Source organism: Jaculus jaculus, chromosome 3 (genome assembly GCF_020740685.1).
Source record: "Jaculus jaculus isolate mJacJac1 chromosome 3, mJacJac1.mat.Y.cur, whole genome shotgun sequence".
Taxonomy (NCBI): domain Eukaryota; kingdom Metazoa; phylum Chordata; class Mammalia; order Rodentia; family Dipodidae; genus Jaculus; species Jaculus jaculus.
The window spans coordinates 116748896-116766323 of NC_059104.1; the positions used below are offsets into that span (position 1 = coordinate 116748896).

A 17428-nucleotide genomic window follows, 5' to 3' on the forward strand; every position below is an offset into this window, starting at 1 on the left:
AGTTTCCAAGGCTTAATTTATCTGTCTATAGAGCAGGGAGAATTCAAAACACTTTAGGATTACATGATCTACTATGCATAACACTTTCAGTTCTCATCCCCTTATCACCCCACAATCAAGTTTGTCATCCAACTCAGGGCCTTTCATGTACTAGGGAAGTGCTCGAAAACTGACTGCTCTATGTCCTGACAGTGGCAATGAGTATTCCAGATTAAATCAGAGTGCAAGTAAAGGGTGGTGCACATATCTATTTAGGCTTTTATTTTCCATTAATAATGGTACCAATCTATAAATATTGACTATCACAAAAAACTAGAGATTAGACAAATCTCTTCTAAATAGATAAGGGACTTTATAGGTCTATTTTCTTGCCAGTAGTTATAATGTGAGAGGTCAAAGGTTTCTTAAGTGTTATATGAATTTGTACAGATGTATTTTCTCTGCATTACCAATTTTAGTATAAATGCCAACCCTTATTTTATAGTAGATGTTAAATTAAAGCTTCAGCATTTGGTATGGTAGCACATGCCTGTAATACTGGCATTCAATGGATGGAGGCAAGAGATCAATGCTAGCCTCAGCTGTGTAGTAAGTTCAAGACCAGCCTGGGCTATATTACCCTTTCTAGGACAACAATAGCAAAGAACAAGAACAAAATAATTATTAAACTTATAAAGTATGACTATATTAAGTAATCTATTACAATGGAGGAATCAGTACTACCAAATATTACAGATTAAACTATGAGGAGTCTGTACTTTTTTTCCAGGAAAATATAATCAAATCTACACTTAGGCACTCTAGCAGAATCTTTTCTTATCCAGTTTCTGCTTACTTGCATATACACAATGCAGAAATTATCTTCAAAATATGTAACATCTATAATGTCCTTGTATAACAAAGCTTGCCATACAGTGAATGTTTGAATATTATTAGTTATTTCAAACCAGTGGTGCCCACATTCTACATGGTAAGGATACAAAGTATCTCTGAATTACTATGAGAAATTTAAAGCCCAGTCTATTTATTTTAAGTCTTTTATTCTTGCATTAGAAATTCAGGCATGATAAGGATGTATCTCAGTTGTATGCCTTCCTAGCATGCATAAGGCCCTATATTCAATTCTCAGCACTCAACAGAAAGAAGGAATAAAAGCAAGGATGAAAGTTTTAAGTAAGATTAAATATAAAAACATTTAAAATTAATATATTCATATTTCTTAATAATGTGTTACAATATTTTAGTTTTATCAGCCATCTCCTAATATTTCTAGATTTTAGTATTTTTGTCTCATGGAAGTAATATGTATTATTTTTAGATGAAAACTACATGCTTTTATGAACATACTGACTTTTCATTGCTTTTCATGTTTTGTTGTGTTTCAGGAATATCTTTACTAAATTATTTCACTGAATTTTCCCAGTCATCCAAAATATGTAGGGTTTTTTTTTTTTTTTTTTTTTTGTCTTTCTAGGCAGGGTCACACTCTAGTTGAGGCTGACCTGGAATTTACTATGTAGTCTCAAGGTGGCCTCAAACTCACTGAGATCCTCCTACTTCTGCCTCATGAGTGCTAGGGTTAAAGGTGTATGCCACCATGCCCAGCCAGAATATGTAGTTTTTGATAAACTAATTTTTTAGTTCTGGTTACAAAATCTAGGTGAATGACACTCCTGCTCAACCCCATCAACACTAAAACTTAACTGTCAACTAGCTCCATGCCGCAGGGATGAACTGCCAAATCCTACACAGTTTATCCAAGGAACAGGATTGATTTCAGGATTACAGACTGGGGGGGGGGGCATAATGGTGAAAGAAGTTTGCTCCCTTCCCCAAATCTGGGCAAAAAGAAAAACCCACAGCAGCACTGCAAGCGCAAATATTCTGGGAACCCCATGCTGAGCTCAAGCACTCTGGAGGATACCTTAGGCTGGATTCAGGTCCTTCCCCAGTGAAACACCCCCACCCTGACTCTTAGGGGCAGAAACTACAAATTTAATTTTAATAACACCTGAGTCTACTAAGGGACATAGATTCAGGCTAGCACAATAATACAATTTCTTCATGGTTCTGTAAGCAGTATGATTTTCTTCAAGTTCACTGTTATGCTTCATGGATACCAGTTTGTGGGCTTGTTCTTCGGACATGCTCTTGGCTATGCTGTCTTCCTTTTAGATATACATTAAAAATCCATGTGTATGACTGTGAGCTTTTTACCCAATGTCTTCAAGATGAGCATCAGTTTCAGGGAAGGTGAGTCTCTTAATTTTCTCTTTCTGTACTTACATCGGAGATATTTAAATGAAAATTATTTTTTACCCTCTATTCATCAATTCTTTTCTCTTTGCAAGTAGGTATAGTAGTGAATTTTAATTTATTTTTTCTAGAAAAGAAAACTTGACTTGAACTTTTAAAATAAATAATAATGATGATGACTAAAAATAGATGGGAGTAGAGCTATCAAAGGCTTCCCTTTAGTTACTGACCTAGGGAGAAAGTCGGTTTTTCTAAATCCTCAGCTATCTCATCTCCCCTGTTTGCTTTTTATTTCTACCCAGAATTCACACATTCATGAAATCATTGCTTCTCCTTTGCACAAAGTGTCCAAGGATCCATGACTGATTGTGCATTCTCAAATTTTAAACTATTTTCTTGAAATATACTCTGCCACTATATGTCAATATCTTATTTAAAAAAAAAAAATTCAAATGGTAGTTCATCCAAAAGTTTTTTCCTCATTTTCCATCCAGATTTTATTTTTTTACTTTCTGAACTCTCAAGGCTTTTTGTTCAGTTCAATAGACTGTGAATTGGTTTGGGCTTAATTGGGTTCTGGCTCTGCTGCTTGCTACCTGTGAGAGTTTAGGTCATCTCTCTATGACTTGATTACTTCACTTAAAATAGGTAATTATATCTTCCTTAGAATATTATCTGATTTTGAGGACTGTATTAAAGTAATGCACATAATAAAATTACCAGTGCTCAAGAAATGGTAGCAAATTTTGTCATTGCTTTAGAGGAAGACATTTATTCTAACCTACATTATAGGATTTCATTACACATTTATCTCTAGACCAGTGATTCTTTGGGAAAGGCATTAGTTTTAACCTTGATATTAACTAGTGAAATATAGTAACTTCAATGTATGTTGATTAGTGTTTTGTTTTCACTGAAATATATTGTGAACAAAAAGTCCCTAGAGCATCTGGCTATGGCATAAGAATGGAGAAGTGGTCTAGCACATACAACTGCAGAGAAAAACAGAAATAGTTCAGTACTCTGAATCTTCCAGACATAACTTAAATACATTTTAAATTGTAGGTATCAATATGTAATACACATGCATCATTTTTCCCTAAATATTTTATTAAAACAAAGAGAAGCAAACATATTGATGATAAAGTTTGCTCAGGTAATCTTTCATCCAAATGATATATAGATTATTTTCATGATAGCCAAGGTCAACATAATGTCCGTGCTCTAATTTGTAGCCATCTGTACAATTCCCATTATGAATCAAGCAGGTAAATTTGGTCATGATTTATGCAGAAACTGAAAAGAAGTAATGATGAAACTCTCAAAGGAATCTGAAACTCTTTGCCATGAAGTGCCTTTTCCCCACTAAATATCCTCAAAACCTCTCTTCACCATTTTATATTCATCAGAGTCACTTGGGAAAGAAGTGGGATGAGTCAGTGGCATGTACTTAGATGCTTGAATACCCAAGTATTTTAGATGCTGTTTGTATTAAGGACAAATTAAGCTGGAGTTGTAGTCTGGGGGGCTTTTTGAAAAGAAAAGTCTTTAAGCAATTAATGGCTTGTTCAAGTTGAGCCTGTGTGCAGAGCACAGCAAGGCAACTTGTGGAGCCGTTTATAGTAACTGGGGTAAATGAACCAGTTAGGAGGAGAATTTATGAACTGTTTGTTAAATTGGTAATTAGAGTTGTAAAACCACATTCTAGAGTTGCTTGTAGGACAACAGAGGCAGAATTATTTCATTGTCATTTATAGCTTAAATTAACCAAGTTCCTCAGTGTTGCCTCCCTTTGGGAGTTGATGCCTCTTGTGTTATATTTAACAATTAAGGGGAAAATGGAAGTAAAAGAGAAATGAGACAGCTTTGAGGAGACAAAAGCATTATTTAAAGAGCTTTAGGAAGGAAATTTTTGTCTTTGATAGTCTTACTTGGGACATATAAGGAACAAAGGATTTAAAACTGATGTGGAGGTCTCTAGTCTGATTTTAAATGTAGGTCATTAAGTTGAAGTTGTTTTACCATTATTACATTTTGTCAACATAATTGCTCAAACCAGAATTACTTGAACATGTGAGAAAACTGTTTCCTTCTTTATTCTTTCACAAATATTTTATTCATTTAATTATTTGAGAGAGAAGGAGAGGGAGTGAGAAAGAGAAAAGGCAGATAGAAAGAATGGATACAACAGGACCTCCAGACACTGCAAATGAACTCTAGATGCATGTGCCACCTTATGTATCTGGCTTAAGTGGGTTCTGGGGAATTTAACCTGAGTCCATAGACTTCACAGGCAAGCAACCTAATACCTAAGCCATCTCTCCAGTCCTCCTTCTTCATTCTTATCTAACTGTTTGACATAGTGTATTGATTTTCAATATATTTGTATTACATAACATCATGTATTTCAGCAGTAGAACATGTTTAGAAACATTGACTATCTTTCAAACCAGAATTGAATGACAATAGAAAAATGTTAAGGTAGAATCATATTACACGAATTAAACCATCCTCAGAAATGCAAATAGCAAATGTTTCCCTCAACTGTGGTTCTTAGATCATAGAGCAATACCAAAATTCATGTTTGTATACAGGACAAAAATATAGAAGCAAATCTCTTTAGGGGAACAAAGGAGACTAGTGGGGAAAAGAAGAGGAAAAGGTGGTAGATAATTGAATATGGAGGAATGTGCTTAATGTATTATGTGGTAGTGCATTTATGCAACACAGTGCCAGGTGCAATGAATATATACACTAAAAAATTCAAAAGAAAAAAGTCATATGAAAAATATTGTCTTCATTGATCAATATGCCAAAAGAAAGACAACTGTGAACATTTCTCACAGTTGGAACAACAATCAATACCACTGTGATCTAGTTTATCTCAATTTGAATGGAAATAATGAAATTTTGGCCACTGTGTCCCTTAGCTTTTAATTTGGCGTTCTTTCTTCTGATGGAAGAGAAATTAGGTTCAAAACATACCATATGTTCTCGTGCATATGTGGAATATAAATCTGATTTTACAGAAGTTGAGGAAACAAAATAGTGTTTGTCAGAGAATGGGGGAATAGAAGGGAGATGGGAAGGGAGAGGTAGAGCAAGGGTGCTGAGTTACACGTAGAAGGAGAAAGACATCTGTTATGCTCTCATGCAATAGGATATCTACACAGAATGACAATGTACTATATACTTCCAAATGCTAGAAGAAAATATTTGAATGGTTTCAGAGTAAAAACAAGATACTTATTTGAGAGCACAGTATACTTAACCTGAATTAAACAAATTATAATGTACATATACATGTCAAAATACTATTTGATATCCCACCGAGATATACAAATTTTTGTTTATTATGTATTAATGAAAATAAATTTATATTGTATAAAGGAAAATTATAAGTTGGAAGTAAATCTTATTAGTTGTCTGAGATATAAACAAATCATTGAGTTTCCAACATAACAAAAATGAAATGTTATTCATATTTGTTTGCATGAGATTATATATATATATATATATATATATATATATATATATAGAGAGAGAGAGAGAGAGAGAGAGAGAGAGAGAGAGAGAGAGAGAGAGAATGAGAGACATGAAGGAAGAGAAAGAAGAAATAAAGGAGGGAGGGAGGGAAGGAAGACAGGGGGAGATGGAATTCCATCACCCTTCTCTATGTGGAATGAAATAGGCTCATTGTTAACCAATTTGATTACTAGAATTTGATTAATTGGTGGCATGAGATTTGGTTTTAAAGCCTAGCTTTGTGGTAGATAGTTGTGAATAAATCACGTATCTCTCAGAGTTTTAATTTCAAAAGTTTTAGATCAAAATGACAATATCTAACTTACACTGTTTCACATTAGTGAAAACAGTAAGTCAGAAGTTGATTTAAATCATTTGCATAACTTTTCCACCATCTACAACATTCTGATGATTATATCTGCTTAAATATTTCCAGTAGTGCAAAAACATTATTTCTTTTAAGTAAGATTTACAATGTTAGAGAGAATGACTACTGCACTGAAAACAGGAGAGGGAAGAAAAGGAAGAAAGTGCAAGTAAAATGTACAATGTGGAAAAAATGCAGCAAAAGACCTGCTCTGGGGTTCAGTGAATGTCTACTGTAGTTTGATGATCAAATAATCTGCCAGAATATTATTGAGGGTTGTGGGTGCAAAGAAAGATAGTAATGAGAATATTTATGTTTGGAAGGGAGAAATTGGTTAAATAATTAATCAGGTTGGTGTAGACAGATGTAGACTATGAACTTTGTGTCTCCAGAATCTTATATGTTTCTGTCATGCCATTGCTGATGGGTAAGACTATAGCACTTAGACGTGTAAACATACTGGGTATAACTGTGTGAAATTGACTCAGAATTTAGCAATTTTCATCAGGTAAAAGTCACACTTTTATATAGGCAGCTTAGTAACTGCATGATAGCTTGAGGAATAAACAGGGCAAAATCAGAGAACCTTAAATGAAATGCTAATGATTTTTGTTTGTCATCAGTTAAAAGTGTATCTCAGTGGATTTGGCAGAAGGAAGCACAGTGAGGGCTCTACTCTGGGAGGGACTATTGACAACCAAATGAACTATACACAGCTAAGGGAACAGTAGTCACTCATATGTTTTCATTAGTTTGAAATCTAGTTTTCCATTTATTTTAGGTTTGTTTACTTTCCTTGGTAATCAATCCATGCCAAAATGATAGAAGGATCTATTTTGAATAGTTTTTCAATGTAGATATTTTTTTTCTCCTTAAAGATGTAGAGGAATACATTCGAAGAAGAAATTATAGTATTCTTCTCTTAGATTAAGATAAAATATAAATTAATTGAATTTTTAAACTATGTGTTAGAAACATATATCATTTTTAATAATCTGTACAAAATCCCTATTAAAAAAATTTATGACACCTCAACTTTCCTTATTCATTGCAAACTACCATAGATAATTTACAAGATATAGAAAATATTAAAATGAAGATTATTTTGTCAGTAATCCACCTCTTCCCAATTTGTGAACAATGAGTTGCATGTGCTTTCAATAAATTTATGTAAGAAATCATGTGTATGCATGAATTTTCTCTCCAAATAGAATTAAATTTATTCTAGACACAAGTGGTTAATTAAATTGATAACATGATTCATAACATATTATCCTTAAATAGTTATCATAATCATGATTTAGGAAAAATATAATGTTTCATAAATATATGTGCACTTGTATGTGTGTACATATGTATATATGTATACATACACACATATATATATGTATAGATATATATTCATGCTATAAATCAGTGTGTATGTGTGTTTCCTAATCTTTAATTTTCTTATATATATTGTGACTCTTCTATTATTGGGATTCAACTTATGTTATATTTTTTTGAAAGGTCTAGTGTTTATGAATTTATACCTAGACATATATAAAATTTTTATTTTACTATTATACTTAGTTATGGTGAATAATATGTATATATTTTCTTGATAGCTTACTATCTTATTTATGACAATTATTCTACAGTTATGCACCATATGTTTTCTTTCTTTTGCTAGAAGTACATGGGGTTGTCATTGCATAGACTTCCATAGTCCTCCTGTAGATTGCCATCTATCTGTTAATCTTTTCAAGTCTTAGGATGAATGTTCTCTCCCACACCACAGCTGAATTTGTCAGATCAAGTTTTATTTTGGTGTTTTTATCTGTGTGTGTGTGTGTGTGTGTGTGTGTGTGTGTGTGTGTGTGTATTAGTAGCATTTTACTGGAAAATTAAGAAGGTATGTAGGTATGTCTTGTTTATTGAATTTTCATTGATTCTAAGAAGACCACACCCTAACCTGACAATGAGTGCCAGGCCACTTCCTCCTCATTTCACTGAGCTCAATGGACTCATGAACAGCAATCTCTGTATGATAACACACTGTAGGTCATTAGCAGTTCATGAGTATAAATCTTACGAAGTCAGATATTGGCTTTCCCTTCTCTTACATAAATAATGCTGTTATGATTATTTCATTTCCTTTGGAAAATTAGATTTTAATTTAAAAAGGAAGTTATATACAAATGTTCATTTTCCATTATTTTACAACTTCTTAAACAGTATGAGAAAAGAAAACAAGATACCTAGGGTCTACATGTTTTATGTTCTTAATATGTAAAAGACATTGTCACAGAGGACACAACAAAACAGCTTGTTCATTAGTAAACACAGCATGTAGGTAGAAACAAAGGGATGAAAACAAGGCCCTAATTACAGTCATGAATTCTTCTTCCTGAGCAAGAATGAGCAGTCCCTGCTTTCCCCTCAGTAACAATGTCCTGTAGGGCTTTTATGAAGAATATATTTTCCCATTTGTCTGTGACACAGTATGTGAACCTCATCATTGTTGCCCAATAAACACAACATGAATTCCCAGTGGAAGTCAACTAATGGGTAGTTCTAGGACAATTTTCTATTGTGTTAAGTGAATAAGTTCTAAAACTCCATTGGTGAGCAGGGGAACACTACAAAGGGTTTGGAACAAGTCTGCTTCTATTATAGCCCCCCAAAAGAGAAAATATTCTAAAACACTACTCCTCTATATGATAATTACTATGTTTTTATTATTTTATTCAGGATTATTTAAGTAGCTATTTGAGTTATAGCCTATTATCTCTACAACTGGCATCTTTCTCTGACTAGATATTAAAACTGATTGATAACAATGAATAATGTTTAAAAACATATGGCATGTTCTGTGATGGATGATAGTACTTTGTATAGATGCCAATGAAAAGGAAATGAAGTAAAATGTGCTTGTACTCAAACTTTGTATTCTTTTTAGCCAGGGTTGTCCACAGAAAGCATAGAAGTTGAACACACAATAATGAAGATTTAATGTGTGTGCATTGCTGGGGAGCTTCTGGATTATTATATTTGAAGAAAAGTTAATGGCCAGGTAATAGAAATAATGAACTGAAGTGGAAATCCAGCATACACCTGATGAGCACAACATTCTGCATGAAAGTATGCCAGAAGAGAAAACCCCTATGCTACATGTCACTTCCTAGACACCTGAAGTTTATTGATGTTAGCATGAAAATGGGCATGATTGATAAAGGAACCTCAGTGAATGTGTGTGACTGATGGAATGAAACCAGAAATCACTTTTTTAAAAGAGTAAAACTCAAACAAAGAAAAATGCCCCAAGATGACTTCATGTCTTTTTCTCTTAACTCTCCATGGATAATCATTCTTTTCAAATACGTTTTTATTTATTTGTAATCAAAGTGAGGTAGAAAGATGAAAGAGGAGAGGAGAGGAGAGAGAGAGAGAATGGACATGTCAGGGCCTTAAGATGCTGTAAATAAACCCCAGACACCTGTACCACTTTGAACATCTGGTTTTACCCAGATGCTTTGGAATAAACCCAGACCATTAGACTCTACAGGCAAGTGCTTTTACCATTGAGCCAACAATCTAGTCCAGATAATCACTTATTTACCCAGTCTATGGAGCTGACAATGGGACATTTAAATATTCAGTCTGCTGGTATATTGACCTATTTCAGAGTCACTGAACTAAAAGTAGGGAAAGAATGATAGTGAAGCAAGAGATAGCAGTTCGAGTAGGTTTGTAAACATGTAATTGTATTGTGGGGACATAGATTAATGAAAAACGAACTTATGATCCAGATGACACACAAAAAAATACCTTTCTTAGTTCTAAAGAATAAGTTTGTTACTTAAGACAAAAGGAATGTAAAACTTTCCATACTATTGATAAAAGAAATATAACTTAGTATTCAAAGACACAATATTCAAAGGGTACCACTACTATCATCATCATCATTATCATCATCATGTTCTTCTTATTCCCATCTTCACTGAGTGCTTAACACCTGCCATATGCCATATGTCAGCCAGTTTATTCTACATACATCATTTCATGTATTCTTACAATACAGTGAAACTAGCATTTTCAGTTATAATGCTATGTTTTAAGAAAAAATAGATTTATAGTCAAACCTCATGAGCAGGACACTTGAATCCTATTCTTTTTCTTTTTTTATTTACTAGAGTGGACAGACAGAGAGAATGAGAATGGGTGCACAAGGACTCCTGTCACTGCCACTGGAAACAAATTCCAGATGCATACACCTCATTGTGCATCTGACTTGTGGTGGGTACTGGGGAATGGAGCCTGGGCCAGCCAGCTTTGCAACCAAGTGCCTTTAATGGCTTAGCCATCTTTCCAGTTCTGGAGCCTGGTTCTTAAGCACTGGGGAATAATGACACGTAATGCAAAAGTGCTACAGATTTAAGACCAGCCATCCTTATTATTAGTTATAAAGTTAGGGTTAAGAGCAGTTGATCTTCATGATTGCATTGTATAAATGATGTTTGTGGCTTCATAAACAAACAACTACCCAAAAACCTCATTTGGCTCAGAGATAAGCCATAGCCCTCGTATATTTTAGATAAATCATTTAGTACCTAATGAAAGAAGCTTCCTTTAATATAAAAACAGGCAACTTCTATGCAAATGAAACATCTGCTAAAATTCACATTATGTCCTAGGTATTAAATTTCAAATTTTATTTTTTTTTACTGATTTGTGTATGTCTTTAACAAGCAAGATGAATAAGAAAAAGTCTGTGTTTTGAAAGGAAGTTCTTTCAAAAGTAAACATAACAAAGATCTAGAAGATTCTGTTAAGATATGGCAAAAAATGGATAAACTAGCTCATTATTTGGTATTTTCTTGATCAAACAGATAATTGACCATAACCTTCAATTGCTGAATCATTGTCTTTGTAGGTCAGTATTAAATTTCACCTGGCTCCAAATTTGAATTCATGCCTATAGTATTCTAACATGTTTTCAGATAACTATTTTCTGAAATATTTTTTCTGACATTTAAATTTATTACATTTCATTTATTGTCATCACTTTGGACAAGCTTTTATGCTTTAAAGGTGACTAATAGATTTGTGACATATACATGTTTCTTTTGTAATATATTATTACTTTCATTTTCTGTAACATTAATTCACTCTGGACAAGATGTCAATGCTTGTCTCAGTGTGTGTACTGATACAACAAGGTGATAACCACGGCTTCAACCTACTCTCAGAGGAAACTTTACACGATGCACACATTCTGTTCATCATAGGTTTCTGTTTTTGTCCTTTCTACTTAAATTTATATTTACAACAATTATCAAACTGGGAGATAGTAAAATAATGAAACAATCTAAATTTTTCATGAGGATATAAGTTGTCATTGCAACTTAAGATCATATTTTAAGGAATTCTCAATATATATATATATATATATATATACATACAAACATATATATTTGAAATTTTGTATTTTGTTATGATTTTTTTTCATGAAACTTGGGGATCTTCATATAACAAACTTGCCATTAATGAAAATGGTATTTTGTTACCATCTGTTACCTCTCAAGTTTGTCATTTTCTCCTTCCTTCCTTCCCTCCTTCCTTCCTTCCTTCCTTTCTTTCTTTCTTTCTTTCTTTCTTTCTTTCTTTCTTTCTTTCTTTCTTTGTTCCTTTCTATTCTTTCTTTCTTTCCTTCTTTCTTTCTTTAGGATAGGACCCAGAGTATAATGTATATTATAATGTATATTAGTCCAGCCCTACAAGTGAGATTTATATCTCTATTCTGTTTAAAAATGTTTTGTTTTGATTAGTGTATCACTAAATGATCCAGATTTGTCTGGAACTCACTCTGTAGCCAAGGGAAACCTTAAACTTGTGATCCTCCTAACTTAGATCCTTGAGTAGCTGTGATTACAGACTATCAGAACTCATGTGTAGCTATAAATTTTAAGGGTCAAAGTTCATTATACCTGTAGTCTTTGTTAGTAAATATAGCCTGGTTATAAATCTAAACATATATATTGGGACATACAGACTACTACATCAATACAAAATGAAAAAGCTTTTACTTGAGTAGGTATAAACATAAATATTTCATTTTTCGTTCTCCTTCCTGAGCAATATGTCAGCTAGAAATATTGACATTTGTAAATTAATAGGCTGATCTGAGCATGAAGTCAGTGTACATCTCTTGATCCAACTAGCAATGGCTAGAAAGAAAAGAAATAATAGCTGTAAAATTTATAAGTTGTAATTTTCAACTTCTGAAAATAATACTTTTTGTTAATATTGTTGTCATATAAAACTCCTTATTCTATCACTCCTGTTAATATCTTTGCTTTGCTAAAACAGATGCTATCTAATTTTAAACTCACAGTGTGATATTTTTGAATAGTTGATGAGCATTCTCATGGTGAACTGCAATAAATAGAAGGCTCACATGTCAAGCTAAAACACAAAACAAAGAAATGCATTTGGAATAGAATGGCTTGCACTAAGTCTTAGATATTTTGATATTTCTCCAGAATGTAATACATTCAGCAAAAAATAAAATCCCACTAACACAAGTTATTTGTTTTTACTATACAACAAAACCAATTTTCTTCTTCTCTAATAAGGTTTGCACAGTATGTTTTTATATTTCTATGAGCAATGAGTCCCTCCACACCCACAACCACCCATTATTTGCCTGATTCAATCAAATGAAACACTGGTCTAACAGTTTGTGATTTACCCCCAACTAAGAAATAGCAATTCTCTTTCAAAACAAGATGTTCACTTTGGCTAATCCAGATCCATGGATTTGTTGATAGCAGATTCTTCTGGTGACACACTGAATACAGTCATTCCTCCCATTAGTTCATAGGGAATAGGCAATTTTGGTCAGTGAACATGTTTTAAGGGGAAAAAAATAGGCTGTAAGGAAATTTCTCTCATTAAAAAATATTTCCTTATGGATCAAATGAAAGCAAACCTCTAAAATAGTAGTAATGAAATGTATGCAACATAAATTTCTCTTTATTGATGATATTTTTTATCAAAACTCAACCACTATTTGTAACAATATGATACTAGTTGGCAAAGCTTGGGAATTTCCCAACTAGAATACTTAGACTTTTGTGTGATGGATTGTTCCTCATCTTTTTCTTGATTTTTAATGTGTTGATATTCTTTGGCTTTTACTTGCCAAAGACAGATATTTACATGTTAAATATTCCTCTGCACATTTCAGATTTGCTTGTTGCAGTCAAAATAACAATCCTATTTTACATAAATCCTATTTTACATCAGCATGATTAAAAACAGAAAGGCAACAGTGAAACACTTCATCTGGAAGAGAGGAGTGACCTCACCCTCCATTACCTCCAGAAGTCCAGGTGAGGGTGGGCTCATACTACTAGGTAATCATCGACCTTCCTCTTTGGCCCCAAGAGTAGTCCTAGGAAGCCCACTGAGCTCCCACGGGAGCAAGACTTCCTTGGCCAGTTTTTTGTGTACCAAGATTATCTTTCAGTTGAAGTGACTATCGATGTACTATAGAAACCAGTCTCCATGCATAGATCAAGGTGTTCCTGGGAGGTAGATGCAAGAGAATAGCCCAGGCACATGGTCTTGGAGGTGTACAGAGAGCCAGAGAACTGAACCTACAACCAGCCATTGCAGACTGCTTCCTCTTTTTCTTTTGAAGGACCTGAACTGTCTCTTACAACTTGTCAGAGAATATCTGTGGGGTACCATCTCACTGTGCTTTCATTTCCAACCCACAGGCTCTGTATCTTTTCTAAGAGGACATTCCATTCACACAGTACCTATGAAGGCTTTTTCAAAGTTTCTCATAAAAGAAAACCAAGTTGGTTTCAGAAAGGCAAACATTGTCATAAATATAACATGGCATAAATTCTATGATAAAATAATTATCTGGATGACTCAGAATGTTGTTATACTATTCAAGTGTCAACATCAAACCCAAACAAACACCTGAACATGGTCATTGAAATATGTGGACTCCAAAATATGCAAAGCCAAACTGAGAAGCTAAAATGGCCAGCATAATGAAATTGCTACCTTTAAAACCATTACTTGCATGTTCACTAAAAGTAACAGAGTTTGGTGTTATCAGACTGAAAGACAAAATAAACCTCTAACCTTTTGTTTTCTCTCACTGTTTTGTCTCCCTTTTTCCAAGAGATGGTTGGTTTTGGAGAACCTTGTGGTTTGCACTCTATGAGGACTTCCCGGTCTTTGGTAACAATTATTGTTTTCTTCAGTTGATTCAATGCAAAAGTGGGAGCTGATGCTATTAAGAAGAAAAAGTAAATCCATCAAAAGCAATATCAATTCTCCTTAATGTTTAATTTCTAAGCTTCTTAAGTTTCTCCTCTACTTTATATTTCTCTTTAAAATCTCATAAAAAATATACAGCCTTATGTAAAATGCAAAGTAAGTCTTGCTGCTTTTCTTATCTTTCTTTTGGCTGATAACTTTTTCACAATGTGGGGTTTAAAGATGAAGGGTATTTTTTTAAACATGCTATTTATGATTATCAGTACTCATTATGAAAAACTGAAAGGCTATTGGGCAAACAGACAAGGGGTTGTCTAGTCAAATGAGGGTTTCCCTAGAAAGATGGGCTTTATCCACGGAGAAGGCAGTTCTGTGTCTTCTATTTTCCATCTTACTTTATTTAATCCTTATTTGACTTCAATGTGATATGAATTGAATATAGTTCCAAAAGTAATACATTTTAAAGAAATTTAACTATATGGATATTAATACAAAATTTTATTTTGTTGGTTGCAACTATTCATCTAAGCCTGATCATTTGTTACTATTGTTGTTACAAGATTTTTGTAAAGATGTTTTTGGCTGTGCAGGTCAAAAGGATCTGATCCATGATTTTATACCAACTAAACCATTTAATGGGTCTTTTTGCACTAATTCATGCTCGTATTATACTAATATAAAATGCATGGCAAATCATTTGTTAAAAATTCAATACACATTACAATTGTGGAATGCCAAAATATTAAAGAAAACAGAAGACAATTATGGGAAGGTTACAGTTTATATTTTAGCTACCTATTGGGATTAGAATTCACAATAAAGCGTCCTTTTGAAAATGTGTCTATGTAAAAGGGGGGTTTGAGAATATTTTTGAAAAACTATACTAAATGAAAGATAAATATACCTTGAAATTCTAAACTGGAGTGAGAGTTAACAAGGAAGTTAAATATTTGATTTGTTAAAATATAGGAAATTAGATTGGACATCTGTATCTACTTGTTATGGGTGTTTTATAATTTGCAACAATGTCAACTATAAACATTCAAGATTCAATGAATTGATTGGCTATGTTATATTTAGTTTATATGTAAGTGGTACTTTCACAGGTTTCTGAATCAGAGCTATCTTTTGAGAATTTAACAATGTAATATAGAGCACATTTAGGCTTTTGCCCCATTGGAAAGACAGTGAGTTAAGATGACATAAATATTTCTTGTGTATTATAACCATCCTAGGAACAAAGTGCAGGGACCCATCAGGAAGGGAAGAACAGTGGAGAGTATGTCCACAGAATGTTCCTGTGGAAGTTTACTCCCCTGGAGCAGCTCTTCCCTGCAATAGTTAAATAGTGAATCCAAGCTAGTGTCCTGGCTCCACTTTTGTCACTGCTATAGTCTTTTATGAGAGCCAAGGCTGGCCTCAGGAAGGATTTTCTTTCATTGTTAAAATGATGCTTACTGATACCTTGTGAGAAGAGGGTGATTTACCTGGCTCCTTTTTTTTTTAGAAGTCACATAGTTCTAGAAACTTTCAGCTGCTTGGGAGAATAGGAAGCATTTCTATGGGAACAGAGACAGGCTGCTACATCAGAATCCCTGACATTCTCAAGATCTTTTACCTCAAAAATTAATATGCAGTACTTTCCAGGAGGTTTTAATGCCATAGGAAAGACAGGTTGTATAAGCCATTTAATATTTACACAAAAAAGGTAAACTACAATCTCCAAATATCCCATAAACTGAAAAATGATGGGAAGAACAGTATACAAAGTAAACCTGTCTCCTAAAGCTTACCTTGAATTCCAGAAAGACTGTTTATTACAAACCATAAAATAGATTTTTAGAACCTTATCATGTCAGCAGAGTAAGGATGAGAGCATGAAAAGAAACCAAGCTTCTTAGAAATTGTATACCTAGTATCTTCAGCTCAGCACTGGCGTAAATGGCTCCATATTTATTCTCAGCCAAACACTGGTACATTCCGGCATCTGACTGATTCACAGTATGGATCATCAATACTCCATTAGCCATGTCAACCCTACTCTGTAATTGAACAACAAAATAAATTAGGTCCTAAAAGTAAACAACTGAAGTAGATTTGGGGAATGCTAACAATCTCTTAGACCAAGAAAAGAGGGACTCCAATGAATGTACTTAAAGAAACATTATTTGGCAAAGTTACTGTTCACAAGGTAATGTGTTTTGAAAATATTTCACAGTCAGTATTGAAATTATAATTGTATTTTATAAAGCAATTTTTATTTATTTTAAGACAGAGAGAGAAAGAGAGAGAGAGAGAGGCAGAGAGTGAGTATGTATGTGCCATGGTTTCTTGCTACTGCAAATGAACTCAGATGCATTCACCACTTTGTCCATCTGGCTTTATTGTGGGTCCTGGGGACTCGAACCCCAACCATCAGGCATGGCAACAAACACCTTCAACCACTGAGCAATCTCTCTAGCCTTACAATTGCATTTTCTGATAGCTGCTTTTGTGTGTTTTTATTTCAGTTTTTTTTTGTTTGTTCATTTGTTTTTCTGATTAAAGTTTATTGGGTAGACTTGTTGAACCAATGAAAAAGAATGAACAGTGGATGTTTTCACAGGTAGTTCTTTTTCTAAACAAGAGCTCCACAGGAGAAAGGATAGAGAGTATGAACATGGGAACAAACAAAAACTAACCTAGGTCATAATAAAAATCATCTTATTGATCTGAAAGTAGGATTGCCTTTTCTTGCATTTCTAAACCACCTAACATGACTAAAAATTTCTCCATAGCTGGATTATGTATAAAATTATTGGTCAAGAAATATAAATTTGATATTTGGTAAGAATTTAATATAAATGACAGAAGATTTGGACATATGTAAAATAGGGGAAATTAAGGAAAAAGTATATCTGATAAACAGATTCATTTTTAACTATTTATTTTATCATTCACTTGAGAGGGAGAGGAAGAGGAAGAGAGACAGAGAGAATGAGAATGCCAGAGCCTCCA

General features: G+C 33.6%; 1 protein-coding gene across 3 annotated transcripts in view; it reads right to left on the reverse strand.

Moving 5' to 3' along the window:
* The window catches only part of Cntn5 (contactin 5), a 1203203-nt gene that overhangs the window by 244119 nt on the left and 941656 nt on the right, over positions 1-17428 (reverse strand). For all 3 annotated transcript variants that reach the window (XM_045146290.1, XM_045146292.1, XM_045146289.1), the window contains 2 exons: positions 16344-16473; positions 14294-14444 (listed from right to left, as the gene is read on the reverse strand). In XM_045146290.1, the coding sequence (XP_045002225.1) occupies positions 14294-14444; positions 16344-16473 (281 nt within the window). The remainder of the gene's footprint in view (positions 1-14293; positions 14445-16343; positions 16474-17428) is intronic.